Source organism: Chelonia mydas, chromosome 18 (genome assembly GCF_015237465.2).
Source record: "Chelonia mydas isolate rCheMyd1 chromosome 18, rCheMyd1.pri.v2, whole genome shotgun sequence".
NCBI classification, from domain to species: Eukaryota; Metazoa; Chordata; order Testudines; family Cheloniidae; genus Chelonia; species Chelonia mydas.
The window spans coordinates 16,788,553-16,813,098 of NC_051258.2; the positions used below are offsets into that span (position 1 = coordinate 16,788,553).

The following is a 24,546-nucleotide window of genomic DNA, read 5'->3' on the forward strand; positions in this document are numbered from 1 at the left end:
GTTAGTGCAAACGGCTTGCTCTGCAAGGCGCTGGCCCTGCTCAGCAGAGGGGAATGTGGATTGGATGCCTTATCCCTTCTGGGCTGACCCTTTGTACTGACTGGAAAAGTCTTTTGGCAGATGAAGATTGTGACTAGCTGCCTTCTAGCTAGGGGCCTTCTCCTAATCTTAAAGGCTCTTTCAGGCTTAACTGTGAAGGTTGCATCCTGCAGACACAGTCAGCAACCGATTATGAATTGCAACTACTGAATACGGACTGCCTGGCTGGTTATCCAGCTCACTGCCTAGGAACGGCTGTAGGTGTGAATCACACGCTGAGCTGTTTGTGTCTGCTATTCCTGGGGGAAGATTTTTCAGAGGCAGTGTGGGGGAGTTGGGCACTCCATTCCCATTGTAAGTCGGCAGGAACTGGGAGTCAAATTCTTATTTCTGTCTCGAAAATCTCCCTCTTAATCCGTGATGGAGTGGACTGGGAACGTCTCCTGGGCCAATTGGTCCTCTTTTACATTGCACAGTTGGCTCTTGTTATGGGTGTGTCATAAACGCAGAAGGCAGCACTGCTCATCTGAGGATTTCCAAGAGCCTCGCAAACAATCAGAGCCTCAGAATCGACACTGTGAGTTAGGAAAGTGTTACTGCGCCCATTTTAGAATGTGGTAAACTAAGGCAGGAGAGTTGCTCCAGGTCATACAGTGAGGCAGTGGCAGATCTGAGAACAGAACCCATGAGTCGACTCCTTATCCCTTGATAGCCCACCCTGCCTCTTGAGAGAGAATGTTTCCTGTAAGCCGAGCCACAATACTCGCCTAATCTGGGGAAGCTTGTTCATACCCTTCAGTCTCCATACCTACAGGGAAGAGGACCGTGAAACAAAGGTTGTCATTGTTTGCTTATCTCACGAATGATAGAGAGCAAGAGAACTGGGTAGGAGTTGAGAGAACTGCCATTTTCTACCTGGCCACACTGTGTCGCCTTCGCACCATGCATTGTCTGTCTGGACAGTATTTCTACGGGCCAGGGGAAGTGGCTTTTTAAAGGATCCTCTTGCAGAGTGTGGCTTTTTCCCATCCATGCTTGCGAGCGGAAGGGTTGTCCAGCATTCATAGAGCCTTATGTAATGATTCTCTCTGAGCCAGCAGAGACTGGGGTCTGTAATAGCTCAGTTTCCCCAGTTAAAAATAACTGTGCACTCATACGGTGCCCTTTGCAGCATGAAATGAGGTTGCAAAGCTCAAGATGGAAAAACATAAAGGGGCCAAAATAATTGCAAAGTCTCCTGCTTTTTCCCTCTTCCTCTCCCCTGAAAGAAGGGATAGGTGATTGGGGGGCTCTGTGCTGTATGCAACCAGCAAGCTGCCCGCCAGCAAAGCGCGCGTTTGCATTGGTTTTGTGGAGTCAGCCTGTGGGCTCCCAGAAAGGGCCCTGCAGAAATCTGACCCAAACCCTCACATGCAGAAATTTCACTGCCACAGTCTCTTCCTCCTTCCCCATGCCCAGCTGGTGGCTTTGTGGTACTTTTCTGTGGTATTATTTTATTGGAGAGCTGACAAGTGTATTCATTTGCTTTGGCCTCTCTCTCTCACATACATATTTTATTTATTTAAACTTAAAATTCTACAGAGAACATACTTTTTATTTTTTTAAAGATGAGGATAAAAACCAAAACCCTAGTCATTTGGAATCATTTAAAAACATCCCCTGGTGCACTTTTTGCATAATTTAGAGGTCTTGGCCCCCATGTCCAGGCTAAATTCTAGTCTAGCTAATTACATTCTGCTAACATAAATCCCTCTACAGATTTGGAACTAAATACAAAACTCACTCTTTAGATGAGCTTTCATGCAATAGCTATCTCAATCTCGTCACTTCATATAAATTTAAAAAACAACCCAATACTAACTTCCAGTCCATTCTTGCTAGGCTAGAACATGGTGATGGAGATTTAAATGGTATTTCATCGTCCCTTCCTGACCTAAACTACTGAATAGGGAGAAATGTGGTCTGAATATGGGACTGGGAGTTAGAAATGCCTAATTATTGCTGTGAAATTGACTCCCTTTGTAGCCTTGAGCGGCTCATAGAAGCTCTTTTTTGCCTGTTCCCTTATCCATAAAATAGAGATAATATTAGCTATTGCCCTTCATAGGGAATCAATTAATTAACATCTCTGGAGGACCATAGACATGCTAAGCATTATTAGTCAGTGTTGCTCTGGTGTTACAAAGCTGTCTGTCATCCCATTGTCAGGCAATGAACAAATCAGTGGCAGGCCAATGTCTGTGTAGTAAGGCCCTGTGGGAGTGTAAAGTTAGTTGGTTCTTATTTCTCTTTTTAAATCAGGTGGTGAAGGTAAAACCGGGAGAGTGGTGGATATTCGTGGCTGGGATGTGGAGACTGGCCGCAGCGTGGCCAGCGTCACGTGGTCTGACGGCACCACAAACGTTTACAGAGTCGGGCACAAGGGAAAGGTGGACCTGAAATGCATTGTGGAAGCATCTGGAGGCTTTTACTACAAAGAGCATCTCCCAAGACTAGGTACGTGGCATGTTGACTTTACAATACGGGACTGTCGTAACACTTGGTCGTTGTCAAACATGCCTGAGCATCTCTCACTAAAGCCCATCCTGATCTGGCAGAGAAGACTGAATAGCTAGATTTATAAAGTTTCCATGTAATACATGCCATTTAAACAATAACGGGAGTCGAAAAACGGTTGTCAGGTAGCTTGGTCCTCCAGTGATATGAGAGTAGTTGGCTTTGGACATTTGGTTTGGATACCAAGTCCCATTGGTAGGAAAGGTACGTAGAGGCCAATTACTTGCTTTTGTAAATGTAGGAAACTCTTTGGGGAGTGTCCATTACCTGAGCAGAGAGTTCAGCCCAACGGGCGTCTTGCTAATCCAAGGCTTCTCGTCCTTTCAAGCTGTAACGAGGCAGCCAGTGCTCCTGTGTTTGGAGAGTCTGAGCTGCATAGTCCTGCTGGATTGGCATGCTGCGGGGACTGTGGCTTGAGGGAGGTTTTGAGACTCCAGCACCCGAATACCTGCCCTACCTGGGAAAATAGGAATGTAGCTGTGGTAACTGGTGATGTCTAGTTTAACACCATGCCTCAGCCGATCTCAGCTTCTAAGGCTCTAGGGAAGTGAATGAAGGAATCAGCACAGAATCTGTTCTGAAGCCTCAAGGTTTTCCCTTAAGGCCCACTGAGGTATATTTAATCCAGGCGTTCAGGGCCCAGTCCTGCTCCTCTTGAAGTCAATGGAAGGATTGCCACTGGCTCTGCTGGGGGTAGGATCAGGCCCACGCAGGCTGTGGTCCAAGTGTCAGGGAATGGAAGGGTTGGGCAGGAGGTACATCTGGGCAGAGAACACGAGTGAGACCCTCCATAAAGCAAGATCTGCACTTGCCTGTGGAGGGAGCTAGTCTTCAGCAGCGAGCAGGTATTTGCCAAAGCGTAGGTGGGGGAGATGTTAATTGGTGGAAGCCGATGTAGGAGTTTGGTGTCACCAGGGGGGCAGCTTTCAAATAGATTCCTTTGCATAAGGGACCAAAATGCCTTTGCAAGAGATGCCCCCTTCTTGACTTCTAGTATTATCCAGTTAGGGCCAAATCCGGCTCACAGAAGTAATCCCATAGACTGCTCTCACACAGTGTGCATGTCCACGCCTGCCTGAGGAAAGTGAGCAGGATTTTTGGCCTTAATGCTGTCCCAGCTCCCATTTGGGGGATTGTTCATTGGTATGTTAGAAAGGAGCAACAAATACAGATGCTTTACTCTCTGTGTGTGTGGGGTGGGGGTGTGTCTTTCTTCCGTTCAGGAAAGCCTGCTGAACTGCAGAGGAAAGAGAGCACAGAGAGGCACCCCTTCCAGCATGGGGACAAAGTGAAATGCCTGCTGGACATTGACATCTTACGAGAGATGCAAGAGGGGCACGGTGGCTGGAACCCTAAAATGGCTGAGGTACAGTTATTTCCGCTCACTGCTGCCCTTAGAAAAATTACTGGTTGCTTTGGCTAAGAAATTTCCAGAAACTGCGTGTGTATAACTTATTACCTTTTGTTCTAAATACATAGTATAGTGCACTCGTATTCTTTAGTGCCAGAACACTGGAGTCAGATTATTATTTCTAGGTGCATATAAGTCTGTAGTGCAAGATATTTGCCATACCTAGTCTTGCAGATTCTAAGAGCTTGATCCAAAGCCTGGAAGTCCATGCAAAAACTCCTGTTGATTTTCAGTGAGCATTGGGTCAGGTCCTTGAGGGTTGGACTCCATTCCCTTCTTGGCTCTGCTGTAATGTGCATTAGTGCTAACGGCAGTTAGCACAGTCCCCTACATGAAGAAGTATCCCTATATGTGACTAAGATTTCCCTGTCCATATGTTCCTGCTGGCGCTTAGCTGGTTCTTTAAATTTAGTTTTGAAGCAGCAACCCATCTGCTGTCATCTGTTGTGTCCTAAAGAAGTTCAGACAGTAGATCCAGTGCTATAGATGAAAAGTAAATGTAAACAACGCCTGTTAGTGGAACAATTAGAGTAATTCAAGGGACCATTTCGCCATAGTGGAAGGAACAAAAAAGCTGCAGAAAAGAGCAAATGCTCTTGTGGGAAATTGTTGTTGTCATTGCAGGAGAATGGGGCAGTCATTTAAAAAACAAACAAACAAAAAAGCCTGATCTTGCAAACCCTTAACTCTTATTAGTAATTCCTTTCTCACCTGAGCAGACTGAAAATGATTGGGATTAACTGTGTAAAAACTATTCACATGAATCATGGGTTCACCGGACTGGATCACTGGCCAAAATTTTAAAACCTGCATGCTCAAAGCTACCCACCTGCATTGAACTGTCGTGTTCTTCAAAGGTGCGGAGTACCTGTATTTCCCCTTGACTTTAATGGGCTCTGGAGCTGGTGAGCACTGCTGAAAAAGTTCTGGGGGACTCATAATCTGGGACCCAACATGGCTACAACACTGCAGACGTTAAAGTCAACGACATTGGTTTTTTGCTGAGTTCGGTGAAGGTTGGATAGAGCCGTTCAGAGTCTAAATGTGGGTTTGGGAGCCCAATATAAGGTGCCCTGATTCGCAAGTCACACAGCTGAAAGATCATTCAGCTATAAGCTTTAATATTCAACTCTAAGGCCCTGACACAAATCATAGAATCGTAGGACTGGGAGGGACCTCGAGAGATCATCTAGTTCAATCCCCTGCATTCATGGCAGGACTAAGTATTATCTAGACCATCCCGGACATCTGTCCAACCTGCTCTTAAAAAACTCCAGTGATGGACATTTTAATGATGAATGCTAAATTAATTGATTTTAATGGAGAGATCCATCTTTTCCCTGCCCCCACAAATCTATTCACTTGGGATTTAATATGTTGCTGCGGTTGCCAGAAATAGGTAGGTTTCAGAGTAACAGCCGTGTTAGTCTGTATTTGCAAAAAGAAAAGGAGTACTTGTGGCATCTTAGAGACCAACCAATTTATTTGAGCATGAGCTTTCGTGAGCTACAGCTCATGCTCATGCTCAAATAAATTGGTTAGTCTCTAAGGTGCCACAAGTACTACTTTTCTTTTTTCAGAAATAGGTAGTCATCCTTCAGTAAATGTACCATCAGACCACAGAGAAGATAATGCAGGTCTCTGAGCAGTGTCACTGTCCCATTGGACATTTGCAGTGAGGCCATAACACCTTTTGGTGACCTCTACTGCATACATGAAAAGCACCTGGAGTCCTGACTGCAGGGACACTGCTTCCAGGCACCTATTACAAAACAGACTAAAAATGACTCTGTAGGGGAGGGGCAAGAATCCGCATGAAATAGGCTGCATGCGTACACGTTCACAATGCTAATATCTGCTCAGCCCGAGTCCGTGAGACACATTCAATGGAAGCCTGGTGAGAACAGGTGCAATTCCATTCCAGTTTGAGTCTGAAACAATATTTTGTGTTTTTTGCCTTTTTTTTTTTTTTTTTTAAAGTACATAAATAAAAGTCACACCCTTGAAATCAGAAGTCTGGGTGAACAATTTTTTTTGAATGAACACCATCAGATGGCAACTCAAATATGCCTCTGCATCAGCCAGTGCTATGCAGCTCAACAAGATCTGTTGTTTAGCAAACAGTATCTTAGTTTGTACAGCGCCTGCACATTAGGGTCCCGGTCCACGGCTAGAGCTCCTAGGTGCTATGGTAATACAAATAATGATTAAAAATAGGCTAACCAGCGAGCGGCAGATCCTTGGCTGATGAAAATTATCCTAACTCATCAATATTTCTCTCTCTCCTCTTTCCATATTTAAAGTTCATTGGCCAGACAGGCACTGTGCACAGAATCACTGACAGAGGGGATGTCAGAGTTCAATTCAACAGTGAAACCCGCTGGACTTTCCACCCAGGAGCTCTGACTAAGGTAAGCGCTGATGTGGGAAACTGAGCAGAACAACAGCTGTGCGCAGAATGACAATGACTGTGGTCCCCTAGGATGTGACATAATTAGTCTTGGACAAGTGTCAGAGAAAACGCTGCTAGACTAGAGAGAGTGGGGACAGACTTAATTTCTTTCCAGCCATCAAGGCTAAGAAAATCCTTGATTTCCAGCTCTATAAGCTCTTGAGAGAGTCTGCTAAGAAGAGGTTGGAGTTCAAAAGGAGGGTGGTAATCAGAAGGATGTGATTTTTAATGCCCATCTCCTACAGAAGGATGCTAACATGGATGAGGGAGGCATAGGTACTGTAGGGTTGGTTTTCTCTCCTTTGCAGTGCGACTCTTCGAACCACTTGCACAGATTTCTCCAACAAAAAGGTTGTGGGTAAAAGGCAAAAATAATGTGGGGTTTGTATTTACCTAAATAATTTGGACTCTGTCAATAACTAAGCTGAAAAGTTGTTGACAGACAAAATCTCGTAACAGCTAGGGCCTGCTCCTGCTCCTCTAAGAGCTAATGGGAGCCAAACTTCTTTTGACGTCAGTCGTCCATGATCAGGCCTTTAATGGATTAAAAGTTGGAGTGCTACATGGAAGTGAAATGCTCTCCCTGTCACATCTGGCAAGCACCTTCTCTTTGCTCCTTCAGGTTTGTCCTTAAAGCTGATCTGCAAAAAATGGGTGGGGAATTGGGTCTGAGCATGGTGGGGTGTATTGTTTCTTTTGTTTGTTTAAAAAGGCCTAGAAGGGTTTTGTTCTGGTTTTGTTCTTGCTTTGTTCTTGCTTGTGTCAGCATTAGAATTTCAAGCCTTGTTTGCCCTTGGATGACTCTGGCAACTGGACAATTAGTGAAATAATGTGGAAGAGTGAAAGCTGAGCAAATGGTGGGGGGGGGGGGGGGGGGAGGGAATTTTTAGTTAGAATATTTCAAGCCCTGGGTGGGGGATGCAGTTGTTGGTTTGTAGTTAGTTAATATTTAACTCCAATGCCCAGTTAAGTTTTAGAGAGAGGATGTCTCTCCTCCTGGCCCTTTCAGTTTATGGTTTATTGTGAATACACTTTCTCTGAGACAACCAACAGCATCAGGGAAGACCAGATGTGACATGCCTGATACTTGTTAGATTAAAAAAAATCAAGCAGCAAAGAAATTAGCCCAATTTTTAAGAAATCCTTTGTAGCTCACCTTTTAAATCCTACCTCTTCCTATGATCCATCCATTTTCTCATCAGTAATTTCCCCCTCCCCTGTTAATCTCTGCCTTGTGTGTGTGTGTTGTTTGGGGCCAGTGGCTGATGGGGCCAGTGGCTGATGGATAACTTCCTACTCTTCGAGTGGCCCTATTGACGCCAGTGGGGCTGTTGGTCGAGGAAGGGCCTACCCAGTGCTTGTCAGGGGTCTGCTCATTAGGCTGTCGGTTTTGGGACCGGCAGATATTCTTTGTCAACATATGTAAAGGGTAGACATATGGGACTATCTGTGTTTATTAATGATTTCTAATAATGAGATCGGAGGCCCCGATTCAGGAAGGTAATTATTTACATGCTGAAATGCTTTCCTGAATCAGGTCTGAGTGAGCAGTGCAAAAATATTCCCTGCCGACGTTAGTTCTTGATTTAAAACTGACTTGCTTCCACTGCACTGAGGCCCCTTTCTGCGTCGCTTTCTCTGAGCCTTTGTGTTTCACTGGAATAGACGTCTGCCAGAAGCGAGCTTGAGTCGCATGCCAGAGAATTCGCACTAATCACATTTTATATTTGCATGCGTGCTTGCGCTCGCGCTGCTCCTCCAATCAGGGAACAAGAGCAACACCGTGTAGTTTATCTGACCACTTGCACCTAGTCAGTGACTCTGTCTGGTATGAAAAGCTTGCGTGTCCCCTGGTTTCTAGGGAAAGTACCCCCTTGTCCTCTTCCTGGGCCATACCATTGCCGACGCTGTTGTTATGGCATGCCTGGCCTCTCCTTGTCCACAATTGTATCCCTGGTGTGAATGAGTCGTAACACAGCAGCTTTACTCATGGGAAAGGGGAGGTGGCCCCTCTAAATTGCATCTCCGTTCCCAGGGGTGCTGCCTGGGGACAGTTATTTAACTCTGTGTTCGTCCCACACAGCACTCTGCTTGTCAGGACTCCGAGGGCCCTTTGTGGGCCTGAGAAGTGGGGAGGTGGCTGTAAGCAGACAAGTCCCAGTGATTACGGTTAGGGAAGCTACTGGGGTTTTTCTTTTTAATTAAAATGAACCCCCTGCCAGACACACAGAGCCCAGGAGAAGCTGATGAGCCTCACCCTCCAAGGCAGGACCTGTATGAACAGTGCAGCCACACTGGTGGCTCCTGCTTCCTTGCACCTGTCTGAATGCCAGTGTAGACATGTTAACCTCTCGCTCGTCTTCGGCAATTCCTTCTGGTTATCTCCTTCAGCTGCTTCTCTCTTCCCCACACTTCCGCCGTGCCTGTGTGTCTTGTCTCGGCTGCTGATCTTTAGCTCTTCCAGGCTTCCAGCAATAACACCTAGCCTTTAGCAAGCACCTGTCATCCTCAGAGCACCTGACAAACTGGAACTAACCTTTTCTTTCCTCTTGCTCTCTTGGCTTTGCACGCTTTCTTGCCACATTCTTTGGTCACTTTTGGCTTCCCTTCCCATCTCTGCCTGAGCGCTCTGACAGATACAAGTCTTTTTTTTGTCCAACTCCTCCTGTCTTGGGGCCCTGCTTTATAAAGTTGAGGTTGCCAGGCTTCCCTAAAGTGATCTGGCTTTTGGAACGTGGATGCATTTAAACATACTTGGTTATGTGGGTGACGGGCATAGACGGGCAAACTGGTCCCTCTCCATAGAGCAGGAGCATCTGGCAAAGGAAGGAAATGGATGATCTCTGACTTCCCATATCTGGTGGAAATAGCAAACAAAGTTAACACCAGTACAGAGTTAACTATATTATTGAACCCTGAGTGCTGCATCTGGCATGGAAACGGGGCAGACCTGGGGAAATCCCTGTGCAATCCCAGCTGATATTCATATGCATAAAATCACGTGTGAGTGGCTGCAAAAGAAAACCATTTGCCCTGCGTAATCCTGCACGTGGCTTTTTTTAAATAACATGACTGATGTTTTTGCAAAGATTAGTGCTTTATGGAATTGTTTTGTTATGGGTTATCTTTTTTTTTTGCCTTGGTTTTTTGTTTGTTTCATCCCATAAAAGCATATGCCTTTCTTTTTCTTTTAGCTCAACACCTTTTGGGTTGATGATGTTGTCCGTGTGATAGATGATATGGAAACAGTGAAGCGATTCCAAGCTGGTCATGGGGAGTGGACAGATGAAATGGCACCTGTGAGTGTGCTCCAGTTCCAAGACAGTCCAGTAACTTGCAATTTCTAATCCATTAAAAAAAAACGTTAGCAGCTGGATATGCTAGCCTCCTTGCTCTTCAGCACCCCCTATTGGTCAGTGCATGGAGACATGTGGGCATACTAATGGCTTTGAGAAAGAATGTTGCTTAATGTGTCTGATCCTCAGCAATGCGGCCTCGCAGCAGCGTTCAGAAAATAAGGGCAAAGGGTGAGTGGGGGAAGGGGAAACACCTGTCAAAGGAAATGGCTACCCATGAGTTTAAAAGGAAATTCTGCTGAAATTTTAAGCAAACAAATTTAATGTCTCCCTCTTTTCTTCTCTAATTCTCAAGGGTGAGGGACAAACCATTGCAAATGGAAAACTCTCCTCTGATCAGACTCATGGGGCGAAAGAGCAGAATACAGAGTGCTCCATAAGCAGCAAAATGCACAGCAGAGACCGCCAGCTTTGTCTGCCTCTTAGGGTTCTGTAAACCATGCTTTGTTGATTCACTGGCTTCCTCTCCAGATGTTTGTATTGTACCTTGGCATCCCTCTTCCCCTAGTATGTGAAAAGACATCCGTTTTGTATACAACCAAATAAGAAGCTGTTGAGAACACTTGTGTGTTCTTGAAGTGGGAGTTGTCGTCTGCAGCGTCTCAGTGAATGCTTCTCTTCACACGCTGGGAATGCTGCCTGGGAATCCACCCTTAGAAGCGTTACCTTGGTTCTGAAAAACAGGAAATACGTTGCTTTCCTTTTAAAAAAAAAAAACACAAAACAAAAAAACCCCCATCTCTTCCCATTGCAGACGCTAGGGCACATTGGCAAGGTGATCAAGGTGTTTGGGGATGGAGACTTGAGAGTGTCTGTCGGAGGGCAGTCCTGGACCTTTAACCCAGCTTGTCTCACGGCCTACCAGAGAGACGAGGATGCAAACCTCATGACAACGGAGAACACCAAGGAATCCAAAAGTGAGAGAGCAGGGAGGGAGATGTGGTCCAGTTCTGGCCAGGGCTGAAAAATAACCACTTCATCTTTCTAGGGTAACAAAAGTATTTCTCTTTAGAACGTGTCAGATGTTAACTGACTAATCACTACATCACCCTTCTCCAAGCAGAGTCCCAAAAATCCATTTTAACCAAATCAGGGGAGCACCGATGGCCTCAAGGTTAAGCCACAGGACTAGGATTTAGGACTCCTGGGTTCTTTTCCTGGCTGTTTTGTAGGATTGCTATTTTGGCAGTGGGTAAATGGCATAACCTCATGTGCCTCAGTTTCCCAGTCCATAGCATGAGTATAATGATGCTTCCCTACTTTGCAGGGGGTGGGAAGGTTAGCCTGTGCTAGCAGTGAAACTGGGGTTTGGTTTTGTTGTTTCCTGTTTTGCAAATCTGTTCATGAAAGTTATGGCCATATGTTTGAGAAAGGGGAAGGCTTGTTAATTTGTCTTGCAGAATAAATTGATCCTACATCACGTACCCCAAGAAAAGTTAGCATAAAAAAAGACCTTTGAGAAACTGCTGGGGAACAAAGTTTGTGGCTCCATTCAGGAATTAGTTTAAATCCTGTTGAACTTTGGAGGAAACTAGAGCCAAACTCGGTGACTTAGCACTTTCTCTGATGGAAAATAACAAGTGGAACTCCCATCAGACACCAGGGAAGTGTAGTGAGTGCAAACCAAATCTGAAATCCCGTGGTCAGGATTTTCCTTTCTCCTGCAGGATATGAGCCTTTTATTGTCTTCCAGCTCCCTCCTTCCCTACAGCTAGGAATTCATGTTATTGCTTGCCCACATGTAATGACTGTTAGGGAGGGGTCTTCTGCAGGCATCGAACCTGGGATCTCTGGATTTAGAAGTATCAGCCTCTGTTGCTTGAGCTAAAGGACTATGTCTGTTAGCTGGAGGCAGTAAAGTAACAAGTTCATAAAGCTCTTTATATGGACTAGTCAGTATAGAGGGACAAAGGCCCATACTGGGTCCATGTGGTCACACATACAGCTGCTCGTTGCCACTATGTAACCTGGGGCTGTTTCTCATCCCCACACAGGCACTTTGATCTCCATCCTAGAGAAGCTGCTGTGCCAGAAGATGGAGTTAGATCATCCAGGGCGCTTGGTCGTTGAGGCGGCGCATGGCAATGCTGTTAAAGTCGAGGACCTGGTTCAAAAATACCCAGACAAGGCAAGTCTCAGAGAAACCCTCCAAGGTCGATGTCTTTTGTCGTCGATGTGTAAAGCAAATGGGGGGCTGCTAAAACCTACTGTAAGGAATTAACAGCGGGTGACTGGTTTTTTCCTTTAACTGACAGTCCTAGAGCTTGCCTCTGCTTCAAGGGGTCCTTTGCTCCCCCTGGCAGGGCTGTGGGACTCTGGCATGCAGAATTTCCCTGTGCCATTGTAGCTCAAGAGGAAGCGTTGTCCAGTGGTTAGAGCGGGGGGGGACTAGAAGTCGAGAGCTGAGTTGCTGTGGTATCTTAGACACCTTTTGTGTGCCTAAATTTCCTTTCCTCCCCTCCCAAACGGCGGATCCCAAAACTCACTGCTTCGCAGCACGGGGCGGGAGGCTGAATTCCCTGGTGTGTGTAAGTTGCTTTGAGATCCAGTGGAGGGCGCTGAGGCATTATCCCAGGAATTTAGCCGGGATAACTGCCATGTCATAGCAGAGCACTTTTTGCCTGGGTTAGGGCTGGGCAGAAAACCCCACTGATCTAGCCTGGGAAGTCTCCCTTACGCACTGAAGTACATGCAGGCTCTATGCTAACAGACCCACCAGCTTGAACGCTGCCCTCTCCTTTCCTATATCCACTCTTTAGAATTCACATAAGCAGCCTGACATGCCCAGTTTCTAACGGCAACCAACGCAAGAAATGTGTATTTCAGTGACAGGCCTGCTTTGCTTGAATCCTCCAGGAGCCAGGCAGCCATGGCTGGAGGTGCAGCCCCAGGCTACCTGCTATGTTCTGCTGCATCGGGACTGAGTAGAGATGTCTGGTAGGATCAGATCAGTGGAGCCAATCCCAGAATAAATTACATGAACACAGAAACCATTCTACTGAGGCAGCATGGTCTGGTGGTCAGGGCACTCGACTGGGACTCGGAATTCTTGGGTTCTGTTCCCACCTCCACCATCGCCTTCCTCTGTGACCTTGGGCAAGTCATTTAGCTTCTCAGTGCCCCATCTCTGTAGAATAGGGATAGTGAGATCTGTTGATGAAGGGTGCTATACAAGAGCTAACCCGTATTACTATGTACCTGTTTTTTGCATTCTCCGTGCACACATACTAGGCACTTGTGATGATGTGGCCCTCATCCTAATGCATTGCCAATAAAGAGAAGAGTTTGTATACAGATGCCTTCGCAGTAGAGTTTGGGGGCTGGGTGGTCTCGGTAGCCACCTATTGAAACTCTGGCAGATTGCCCAAGATCCTAGCTACCGCCTTAAAAGCTGCAGGTTTGTGCGTGAGTAAATGCATCTGTCACAAGCCAGAGAACTAGAGAGCAGAATGCCTTCACATGGTGTCCTTGGAAGCAGCTGGGAAAGGAACATAAATCTTCTGGAGGCCATGGCCATGTGGCAAGCAGGAGCAGATTGATGGGACATTAGCAAACACCAGGATCCATTCTGAGAGGACTATAATGAAGCTGAGATCTAAGGTCTGACTTAATGGTTTGCTGTCAGATAATTGTTCCAGTTCATTATATGAAAAGTTAGGAGATACAGGGAGGGAAAGAATATAGCCAGGCACCAGTGATGGGGTCTAATCTGAAATGAGAAAGTGCCAAGTGTCAGGATTAGGTCAGGAATAGTCTCGCTGCACCCTGGCCTCGGAGAGGAATTTGTTCTTTCTACTAGACAGTTATAAATAGCTAGAGGCAGGCGCATCCAAGGGCTTGTTCAGCAAGGTGAGATGAATTGCCTGCCAAGGGGCTCCCAATGGGGCAGATACCAATGTTACGCCCTTTACGTAAGGGGGATGCACTGGCATCCAGTGTGTCATTACCAGAATCACCATCCTGTCTAAGCCCAAGAAGGAAACCCTGCACAAACTACTGCTTTGCACAGGATCAGCTGTAGAAAAACTCCCTGTGTTACTTGCCAAGTCATGAAGCCTTTGCCAGATCCCTCACTCTTTCCCCTTAGCCATTCATTGATTTCATTAGTGTCCCTGCCCTCCTGTCTTCGCCTTCTACTTCGACCTTCAACTCCTTGATCTTTAAATCTCACAGCAGCAGGTCAGCACTGTGATTAGCCCTCCAGGCTGCCCGGTATGTAAGTCTGAGTGACTGAGAATACTTGGTGCTTATATCATATTCGCTCCCTTCAAAGCCCAGTGCAAACATCAACTGATCTCTCGCGCCCCTGCCAGGCAGGGAGGTATTGTTGGCTACTGTAGCTTTTGGCCGAGAAGTTAAGAATCAGCCCTGGTCCCTGTGGGATTTGGCACAAGATCTGGGATTAGACACCCAGGAGTTCCTGACATAGCATCCAGGTCTGTGCTTGCACCACTCCCTTTTTGGCAGGAAGTGCCCTTTCACCGTTGGGGTCTGGAATGAGTCAATATGTTGGTTGGGGCAGGAAGTGCCTTTTATTTTAGCTTTGTACAGCAGCCAGGGCTGTGCAGTGCAGTGCCATTTAAAGTGGTGTTGGGGGCATAGATTTCCTGCATACAGTAAACTTCAGTGTGCCACCTCTCTCCTAAACCCTAGAACAGAGGTTCTCAATGGGGGGGCCATCAGACTTTTTGGGGCACAGCAAGCCTCTGATTCATACATTCCAAGGCTAGAAGGGACCAATCTAGTCTGATCTCCTGTATCACACAAGCCATGGAACTTCCTAAAATAGTTCCTGGAGAGAACTTTTAGTAAAACACCCATCTCGATTTAAAAGTGGTCAGTGATGGAGATGGGAAATTGTTCCAATGGTTAATTATCCTCACTGTCAAAAATTTGTCTTAAATTTTCAGTCTGAATTTGTCTAGATTCAACTTCCAGCCTTTGGAGTGTGTTAGACTTTTCTCTGCTAGATTGAAGAGCCTGTTATTAAATATTTATCCATGTAGATACTTACAGACTGTAATCCAATCACACCTTAATCTTCTCTTTGTTAAGCTAAATAGATTGAGCTCTTTGACTCTGTCACTGTAAGACCTGTAAGACCTGTTTTTTAATCCTTTAATCATTCCTGTGGCTCTTCTCTGAACTCTCTCCAATATTTCAATATCCGTCTTGAATTGTGGGCGCCAGAACTGGTCACAGGATTCCAGTCGCAGTTGCACCCGTGCCAACTACAGAGGTGAAATAACCTCTCTGCTCCTACTTGGGATTCCCTCATTTATGCATCCCAGGATCACATTTGCTCTTTCGGCTTTATCATCACACTGAGAGCTCATGTTCCACTGATTATCCACCATGACCCCCAAATCTTTTTCAGAGTCCCTGCTTCCCAGGGTAGAGTCCCACATTCTTTGTTCGTAGATGTATTCGTTTACATTTAGCCATATTAAAATGTGTATTGTTTGCTTGCTCCCAGTGTAACCATTCCAAATCACGCTGTAGCAACAACCTACCTTATTAGTTATTTGCTACACCCCCAATTTATGTAATCTGAAAACTTTTAGTGATGATGGTATGTTTTCTTCCTGGTCTTTGATAAAAATGTTAAATAGTGTAGGGCCAAGAACTGGTCCCTGTTGGACCCAACTGGAAACATACCCACTTGATGACAATTTCCTGTTTACAGTTACATTTTGAGACCTATCACTTAGCCAGGTTTTAATCCATTCAATGTGTGCCATGTTAATTTTATATTGTTCTAATTTTTTAATCAAAATGTCATGCAAGTACCCAGTCAAATGCCTTATAGAAGTCCAAGTATATTACATCAACACCATTACCTTTATCAACCAAACTCAGACTCTCATTAAAAAAACAAACAAAACCAAGTTTGTTTGACAGTCAGTTTTCCATAAATCCATGTTGATTTGCTTTAATTACATTATCCTTATTTAATTCATATTGAGTCCTGTGTCAGCCCAGAATCAACGTCAAACTGACAGGCCTATAATTACCCAGGTCATCTCATTTACCTGTTTTAAAGATTGGCACATTAGCTTTCTTCCAGTCTTCAGCTCTGTGGCCTGTGCCCAGCACAATGGGCTCCAGATCCTGCTTGGAGCTTCTGGGTGCTGTAGAATACAAGTAATCATCTCTCTTTCCCATCAGGTTATACAGAGTCTTGGAGCAGGAACAGTGCCTGAGTGCACATTGAGACCTTTCCTAAACAATTATGTGCCTGGATCCTTCCATTATTGCAGGTTGATATAAAGAATCAGGGCAGAACCGCACTGCAAGTCGCTGCCCACCTGGGCCGGGTGGAGGTTGTGAAGATCTTACTGCAGGCGAATGCCAACATCGACCTGAGGGATGAAGAGGGGGATGCAGCTCTCCATTATGCAGCTTTTGGGTAGGAGCTTTTTCTCCCTTCTTACAAGTGTAACCTCAGTGATGCTCTGTGCCAAGGGCCTTATGCTCAGCTGGTGCAAATCAGCATAGCTAGATTTGAACGAGCACCACAGAGAGGGGAAAGGCGTCCAACCATGGAGCTGCACTAATATACGCTAGCTGAGGATGTGGCCCTCAAACTCCAGGGGTTGGTTTGCGTGAAGCCCCAATCTCCATGGGAAGGTGAATTCTCCATGGTACGAACACCTTGGGAGTAAACGGGGGTTACCGGGGTTTGGGGTATGTGAAAGGAAGAGAAGGTGACTGAATTTTGAGTTCCTTTTTTGAATGTCTGTGTACAGTCTAGACAGACAGGAGGCTGAATTCTGTTCTCTATTACCCTGGTGTAAATCCAGAGGAAGTCCATCAGAGTCAACAGGGGTTACTCCAGATTTACATTACGCCAACAGAGAGCAAAGCCTGGTGCTCCAGTTAGAAGGATTTTTTCTTTTTATGAGACAAGAGAAGGATGCAAGAACCAAGATACTCATGATGTTGCATATCTAATAGTTGTAGACAGAGAATCTCCATCTTTTGATCAGTATCCAATTTTTTTTTTTTACACCAGGAATCAAGCTGAAGTTGTCCATGTGCTTGTCAGCCAAGGAGCCAATGCAAACCTGCTGAACAATGCCAAGTGCACAGCCTTCTATGTCGCCGTCAACAAAGGATTCACGGAGATCGTGCGGATCCTTTGTGAGCACAACTGTGACGTCAACCTCCCAGTAGGTTATTTTCATGCCTCGTATCATTGAAGATATTTTTGCTGCTTAACGGTTGTGGGTGAAAGTCGATCCTGAGAGCTTGGCAGTGGTCCTGTGGTGCTGGGCTGGCTTCTGCCTAGAACTCGCAGCCACCCTGCTAGTCTAGTTCTGGGTCCCTCCCTGCACACCGACACCTCTCTGCCCGCGCTGGAGGAGCAGCTGGTGTGGGGTTCTGCTCCGTTTGCTGCTGCCATTCCTGGGAGAGCCCTGAACCATGGGGCTCTGCCGGGAACCGCAGCAGCGAAAGGAGCAGAATTTGGGGCTGCTGTGCAGCCCTATGCCAGCAGCTGCTCCGGCACGGCTGTAGCAGTACTGCCCCCAGACAGGGCTGCCTACACACCCCAGACAGGAGACGCTAGACGCAGCTGCATGGAAGGGCTGGGGGCGGTACAGCCGGGCTGGAGGGGGATGGCCCCACATTCTGCTCCTCCTGTGTCTTTCCAGTGTGGCGGACTGGCTATAAATATCTTACTGGTACGGCGGACCGGACCGACCGCCCTACTTGCACCATTGCCTTAGCCCGGTCCAGTAGCACCTTCTGCTATTCCAGCAAAGGGTGACCCGTTAATTGCATTGTATCTGAAGGCTCCAACGATGCCTCTTCCTGTTCCCGATATTGGGCTGGTGAGATTTTATTTTTCAATCTGGTATAAAGGAACTTGGGAGAGCAGCAATGAAGTCACTGGGCCTCTCCCGTTTCTAGGGCTACCGGACTGGTCTGTAACTAGCCTTTAGAGACCAGTGAAGTAGTTTTTCTTGTGGGGTGTGTGAAATTAGAGGATTGGCAGCCCAGGAAACTGAAGGCCTCTGTCTGTCCCCCACGATCTAGGTTCTGGCTACACAAGCATGCCCATCTCCCCTGTCCGTGTGCCTCAGCCTCAACTCATAAGGACTCCTCCTAGGAGTGAAAGGAGAGACCCCCACTCTCCAGCAGGCCCGTTCAGACCTTGGCTTCCCTGCTGAGGCTATCATCAAGATTGTCAGCCTCAAGGCTGGCCAGTGGCAGGGGTGGCTCTTTCGATGATGTGGATGCTTGTCTACTAGGAGCTGAGGCCCAAAAAATTCATTTCATGTAGGCCATCGAACTGCCATCGGGTGGTGGTGACTCATGGTTGTTTGGCCTGCACTTGCCCTGTATCCTTGTCTCAGCCAGCCCCTCAGGGATGGTTTGTTGGAGGGGAGTCTCTCGGATGTCACCTGTGCTTTGCTGTGGCTCCCTGTAGGATTCATTTGATGACACCCCCCTGCACTATGCCATCACCGCCGATTTGAAAAATATCATCGAGATCCTCACCGAGGTGCCGAACATCGATTTTACAATCCAGAATCGCCAAGGCTTCAACCTGCTGCACCATGCTGCTCTGAAGGGCAACAAGCTGTAAGTGAAAGGGGGGAGCTTTTAGCGTGTGACCCTGTTGATCAGGGTGCGGTGTGCATCGCTGGGAAACCCACAGGACATGGGAGGCCCCCTGGGACGGGCTGAGGACATGCTGTGTAATCCTGACAGGGAGCGGAGCCTGGGTCTGAGCTATAAATTCCCTGCTCCGCTGGTGATGAATCGGGGACAGCGACCACGGTTGGTGAAAGGGGCATTGGGAGACCAGCGGACTCTCTATGAGGCTGGGGAAAGGGAATGAAAAGCCTTTTGAGGAAAGGGCTGAGGCTGAGGACATGGAAATGTACAGAGCAGAAATGGCCCTCCCAGCAGAACTTGGCTCCCTGGCTGCCGTTGCTTGTGCCACCCCTCATCCAGACCCCCTCTGCCAATTCCCAGAGGAAATCCCCCTCTCCTTGGGGGTGAACTAGGTGCTTCTCCATAACCAGTTTGTAGTATCTGATATTGTCCTGTTAGGGGACAGGTCCTTCCCTTGCAAAAGGAGGTGGACTCAGGGCCTCTCAGATCCTTTCCCTATCTCTAACCCCCATGGTCCTGTATCAGTGTGTTAATTCTCTGCAGAAATGGCTCCTCAGTCAGGGAAGACGAGGCTGAGATCACCACAATCATTACACCAAGGATCGGTGATTGTCGGCAGTGCAAGCACAGAGCTGTGTCTTAAGCAGTCACCTTTCTGCCCCTCTCCCACCTTCTCTCCTACAATACGCCCATGCATTTAGCCTTGCGAAGCACAGCAGAGTCATCTTCTGAGATGGAACCAGAAATAGGTGCTTAATATTCCAAAAGGCGATTTCCTAAGCCTTAGCTGAAAAGAGTCCCGTCCCTCTGCTCCCAGAGAGCAATGAACATTCCTAAAATCTCATCTCCTTTCAGGAGAAATGGCAGCAAAATGCTTCATTCGTTTGTTCATTTCTTCTCTGCTGCCTTGTGAGCAGCCTCTGTTTCTGAGCCCTGGAAAGCGACCCACACACAGATGCAATTTCTGGCAGAGGTCTGAAGCCTTTTCAAGGATTATGAGATCTGTGAAAGTACAAATAGCTCAGTTTCCGTACAAATACCTGCAGACAGGCAGCACCCCTCGCAAACTTCCCGGCTACACGTCCGAGACCTGTATTTTAAAGCAGTTGGAGAAGTCTTGTGTGTCTAGTTGTGATTGCCTAGGTAAAGCTGCCACTGTAGATCCATTAAAAATCGTGGTTCTGTGTATCTTATAAAAACTAAGGCCATGTCTACACTAGAAACTTTTGCCAGTGTAATAGTGTCAGTGTGAGGGGTGGGATTCTTTACAACATTTTTATACCAGGAAAAAGCTCTGGTATAGATGCAAAAACAAGTCCTTTTGCTGGTGTAGCTTATTTCATTGGAGGAACTGATATAACCCTCATCTCCACTCGGGGAGTTATCCGAGCAAACCTTCTCTAGTGGAGACAAGGCTACACATTTCCTGACTTCTCAAAAGACTGAGAGAGTCCAGTGAACCCTGCTGTGTTGGTTAGAGAAGAGGAGAATAATTTTTTTTGAAGCCTCAAGTCAAATGGCTAGCACTCAAAGATAGCCAGATATCCATTTCTTTGAGGAGGCAAAAGAACCAGGGGAAAATGTGTACAATTGCTGACACCAAAAATAAATATAGAACACACAACCAGTTTTCCGTTTTTTGTTGGTTGGGGTGGGGGGGGAGTCTTGATGGAAAATTATCAAGCAGCCCCCTGATGCTTCCTTTGCCCCTCTCCTCTCATTGTGCCTTCACTTGTAGCAGCCTCCTTCTTTCCACGTCTCAGACCTCCCCCACTTCTCCCATGGCTTCCAATCACTGATCTCCTTTGACTGCCTGCCCCAGCCCTGTGCCTGGAGCATTCAGCTGTTAGGGGTGGGACATTGCTGATGATGACTGAAAACACTGGGTCAGCCCTGGGTGCGTCCTCCATCAGACTGGTCTGGGGATGCATCCAGCTCATTACTAACGTTGACATTGTGAATTTATCCCGCTTTATTAAAAGAAAACAGAGGGCTTTTGTTTGACTTTCCTAATCCAATCTGTAAGATGGATGGAGCTTTCTGGATCACTGTCCTTGCTCGTGACACTGCCTGTTATAACATTAGGAACATTAATCACTGCTCAACAGAGGAGGCAGGCCTATCTCTTGTGCATCAGTCTCCTGTTGACAAGTAACCCTCTGGGCTCTCCTTTAATCTCGTTAACCTCCCAGAGCCATAAAGAAGATTCTGGCAAGAGCCCGGCAGTTGGTTGATGCTAAAAAGGAAGATGGCTTCACCGCCCTGCATCTTGCTGCCCTCAATAACCACATGGAAGTAGCAGAAATTTTAATCAGAGAGGTAAATAACTTGCATGAGAAGTGGCAAGTTCATGTTTTGGGTCATCGCCAGTTCTCTGGGTGTGAGTCTGAAAGGAAGGGGGGGGGTGTCCAGAGCATAGAGCAGGGGGACTAGGAATCACTAGGGCAACTGCTGCAGGTTCTGGCTAGGAGTGAAGTATCATAGCTTGGATCAAAGGGGACTAGGAGCCCTGATTTCAAGGTACTATTCCTGCCCCTCTGGACAGTATTCTCTAGTGGTGAAAGTAGGGGACCAGAAGTCGGGAAGTAAATTGGAGTTTTGCCGTTGACTTTGGTGGGGCCAGGGTTTCAACCCTGGGATCTAGTTCCAGCTTTGGAGAAAGTGGTGGCTGGAGTTCAGGACTCCTGGGTTTTGTTTCAGACTCTGATTTGTTGTGCTTGGCCTCTGTTCCCCCACCTCTGCAATGGTGGGTACCTCTGCCTCACAGGGATGCAGTAGCTTTATGAATCAATATTTGTTGCCACAGAGATCCCTAGGGGGCACTGTGTAATGCAAAGTATTAAGGTGATTTTATTATGTCTGGTGTAGTCCCCACTGCTAACCCAGCTTCAATTTAAAGTGCATTCTGACTCCTCGCCAGCACTGTCCTCTGCAGACCCAGTGCTGGCAAAATGACTGTTGAGCCTTCTAATAGGATATCCTTTCAGGAGAGGCTAGCTGCGTGTTTGCTGCATCCTGTCTCCTGGCATTAGAGAGATTTTCCTATTACTCCTTCAGCGATCTGAGTCCTTGAGGGAAACCGAAGCAAAAGACACAACAAGGAATCAGTCTTGCTTTGTGGAGTTTAGGAGCTGGTCCGTGACTGTCTGGACTTGTTCCAGGCCTTCAGTTTGCAGGTGTCAAGTAATTTACTAGCTGTCACCTCCAGATCATTACCAGCCAGGAGGAAATTCCCATGCACTTGTTCCCTTGCAATAACCTCTGCATCACCTGACTGTCGAGGCTTTCTGGACCTTGGGGCAAGGATGAAAAGTAGGATCCCTTTGCTGCCCCCTTTTGGGTCCCCCCTACACTGCACTTGCATGGGGATGGAATTGATAGTCCAGGTCTTCTCCCTGTGCCATGCAACTAGTATTCAACGGGGGCGTTCCTGGGACTCTGCCACTATTTCTCCACTTAGTGTTTTTCTCCCTTTAAGGGTCGCTGTGATGTCAACCTCAGGAACAGCCGGAACCAGACTCCCCTGCACCTGGCAGTCACCCAGGGGCACATGGACTTGGTGCAGCTGCTGGTACGCGAAGGCAGCGATGTCAACGCCGAGGACGAGGACGGAGACACAGCCATGCACATTGTCTTAGAACGGCAGCAACTGATGTCAATCATGGCAGAGGAACAGGAAGGTGGGGAGGGACCGTCCCTCTTTTCAAAGGTGAGAGAGAGAGAGAGAGAGGAAACAGCGCCGCTCCAGGGAAGTGCCTTGTGGCGTTGGAAGGGCCATGGACAGTCGGTTAGGGTGGGCGGCAGTCTCCAGTGGGAAATGGTGGAGTCCTTTAAAACTAGACTGTACTAAGCACTTGGGAATGTGTTTGTAGGGAATGACCCAGCCTTGATCAAGGGGAGAAGGGCTGGATGTGACCGAAGGGGCCTTTTTCCATCTGAGTCCTATGATACTTGGCTCTCGGACGTGAACTCCCCCATCGTGCCCCCAAGAGCTGCATCAGTATCCCTTTCTCCATTTTACAGATGGGGCAGAGAGAGGGGAAGTGGCTGGGCCGCAGTAGCAGAGCCAGGAGTCCTGGCCTTAGTTCATAGACGGTGCTGCACTGACTCACTTTTCCTGTTGGATGGTACTAAGAACATAAGGCCAATTGACCTGCACGGTGTGAAAGTAGCTGGGTAGGGAACAAGACACCGTGTGCATGTGGCAGGGGGACTACGTCGTATCCAAGCAAGGGGTAGTTTTCATCTGTCACCTTAGTTCCACCCAGGGGCATGAGAGAGAGTATCACGTACTGCCTGTTGAACTCTATAAAGGGTAAAATCCTGGCCCCACTGAAGTCAATGGCAACACACTCATTACTGTCAGTGGTGCCAGAATCATGCCTATTCCCCTCCCCCTTCCCCCCCCATCACTGATTTCACTCTGTTTGGGGCAAAAGGTGTGAGAGGCAGTGGAATTTGAGCAGAGGAGTGTGGCTGTTTCACATCTTTCCCCCATCTCCCCTTCCCCTCTGTGAGGAGGAGCTGGAGACTGAAGTAATTGCTTCCCAGCATTCCACCTCTTGCTATAGTCCTTGTCGGCGCATGCTCTGAAGGCCTGGAGGCTTCCCTTTTACAGTTCTCGCTTGCAAAACAAACACACGCTAGGAGGGGGGAACGTTGTGGGGCACCCCCAACCAGACCTCAGGAGCTGTTATCCTGCAAGGCCACGAGTGCAGTGGAAAAGCTGCTTTTCAGCATGCCTGCTATCTCTCTGAGCCAAACTTGTCCCTGGTGTCACATGGCTGACTTCAGTTGCAATTGCTCCAGGGCTGAATTTCACGTTCAATCTGAACTCAGGAAAACTCGATCCTTAGGCCTCAAATAGAGGGGCCAGGGCATGTCAGCTATTGGAAGCTTAGCCGGGCATGTCAGCCATTGGAAGCTTAGCCCTCCTGCAAAGGCTTTCGGCATAAAATTAGCCCTTCAAACTACTCCATCACCTGTTTACGTACATCTACACTTGGGTGCCAATTTACAGCGGAAGCTGTGTGGGCAAATACCAAGTGCACACAATCTGGGTGAGCTGAGAATTATTCCAGTGCAAAGATAATTTGACAAATTAAAAATCTGACATCAAATTCAAATGCAATTTACAATGATTAGAAAACCAACAAATCAGTATAATTCAGTTCTGCACACGGTGCGCCAAACTGCCTGTTTCTCCCCTCCCCCCCATCCTACCCATATCTGCTCTGAAAATTCCACCTCTTCCGTTCGTTAGCTTGCTGTAACCCATTGCACCAGCTTTGATTGCAAGAACTGATGATGCCAGTGGGCGGTACAGGAGGCACAAATAGGTCCCCCCAGGAGGGCAGAGGCTGATTGCTGATTCAGTAATCAGAGCCCAGCCCCAGCATCCCCACTTTTTGCTAGTTGCAGGCAGTCTGTCAATCATTCCTCACTCTTTATTCTACCAGTCTGGGAACATGAGCAAAGGTGGCTGCAGAACGGGCAGGTTTCTAGTAACTCGCTGAGCTCTTTTTACAGAGGCCGACTAGCTTTTGGGACTGCCATGCTGCAGGCCCTAGGAGCTAATACTGCAGGCAGAGATTTTTCAAAGGTATCTTAATGGTTTTGGATGCCCAGTTCCCATTACTATTAATTGGATTGTGTCCTCCGGGGGCTTTGAGAGTCTCAGCCTAAATGTACAACTCCTTCCACTCTAATTTTATAGGGCTTGATGTAAAGCCCTTGTCAATAACATCCTCTGTTTGCAGAATAGGTACACACCCAGCAGCCCAGGCTAGCCTCCCATATGCACTTCCCCCTAGCTATTAACGTGCCTAGCTCTAGCATGGAGGGGGCACCATCGCCCAGGCATGGGGGGCAATTTAGTCTCAGTGACCCATTCAGTCCTGGCCTCTGTGCTGTGACTGGCAAGTAGGGTGCAAATAGCAGTGGTGGTTTCTGTGGTGTGGACGCCTTGCTGCTGGGGCCTGGGCTGAGATCCCTGCACTCATTTCAGGTGGGCCAGCAGATGGCATTACCCGCTGCTAACTGGAGGCTGGAGTGTGCTGAGATTCAGATAGTCCTTTCTGTTCTGCAGCATGCACATGACCTACTGG

General features: G+C 47.3%; 1 protein-coding gene across 14 annotated transcripts in view; it reads left to right on the top strand.

Moving 5' to 3' along the window:
- MIB2 (MIB E3 ubiquitin protein ligase 2) overlaps positions 1-24,546 on the top strand; it is a 111,673-nt gene that overhangs the window by 76,396 nt on the left and 10,731 nt on the right. For 11 of the 14 annotated variants that reach the window (XM_043531499.1, XM_043531500.1, XM_037881018.2 and 8 more), the window contains 11 exons: positions 2,341-2,535; positions 3,819-3,961; positions 6,310-6,417; positions 9,653-9,757; positions 10,569-10,731; positions 11,809-11,942; positions 16,075-16,223; positions 16,830-16,986; positions 18,249-18,403; positions 20,632-20,758; positions 21,918-22,148. In XM_043531499.1, coding sequence (XP_043387434.1) covers positions 2,341-2,535; positions 3,819-3,961; positions 6,310-6,417; positions 9,653-9,757; positions 10,569-10,731; positions 11,809-11,942; positions 16,075-16,223; positions 16,830-16,986; positions 18,249-18,403; positions 20,632-20,758; positions 21,918-22,148 — 1,667 coding nt within the window. The remainder of the gene's footprint in view (positions 1-2,340; positions 2,536-3,818; positions 3,962-6,309; positions 6,418-9,652; positions 9,758-10,568; positions 10,732-11,808; positions 11,943-16,074; positions 16,224-16,829; positions 16,987-18,248; positions 18,404-20,631; positions 20,759-21,917; positions 22,149-24,546) is intronic. The other 3 variants (XM_037881020.2, XM_037881019.2, XM_043531501.1) reach the window with 1 other exon arrangement.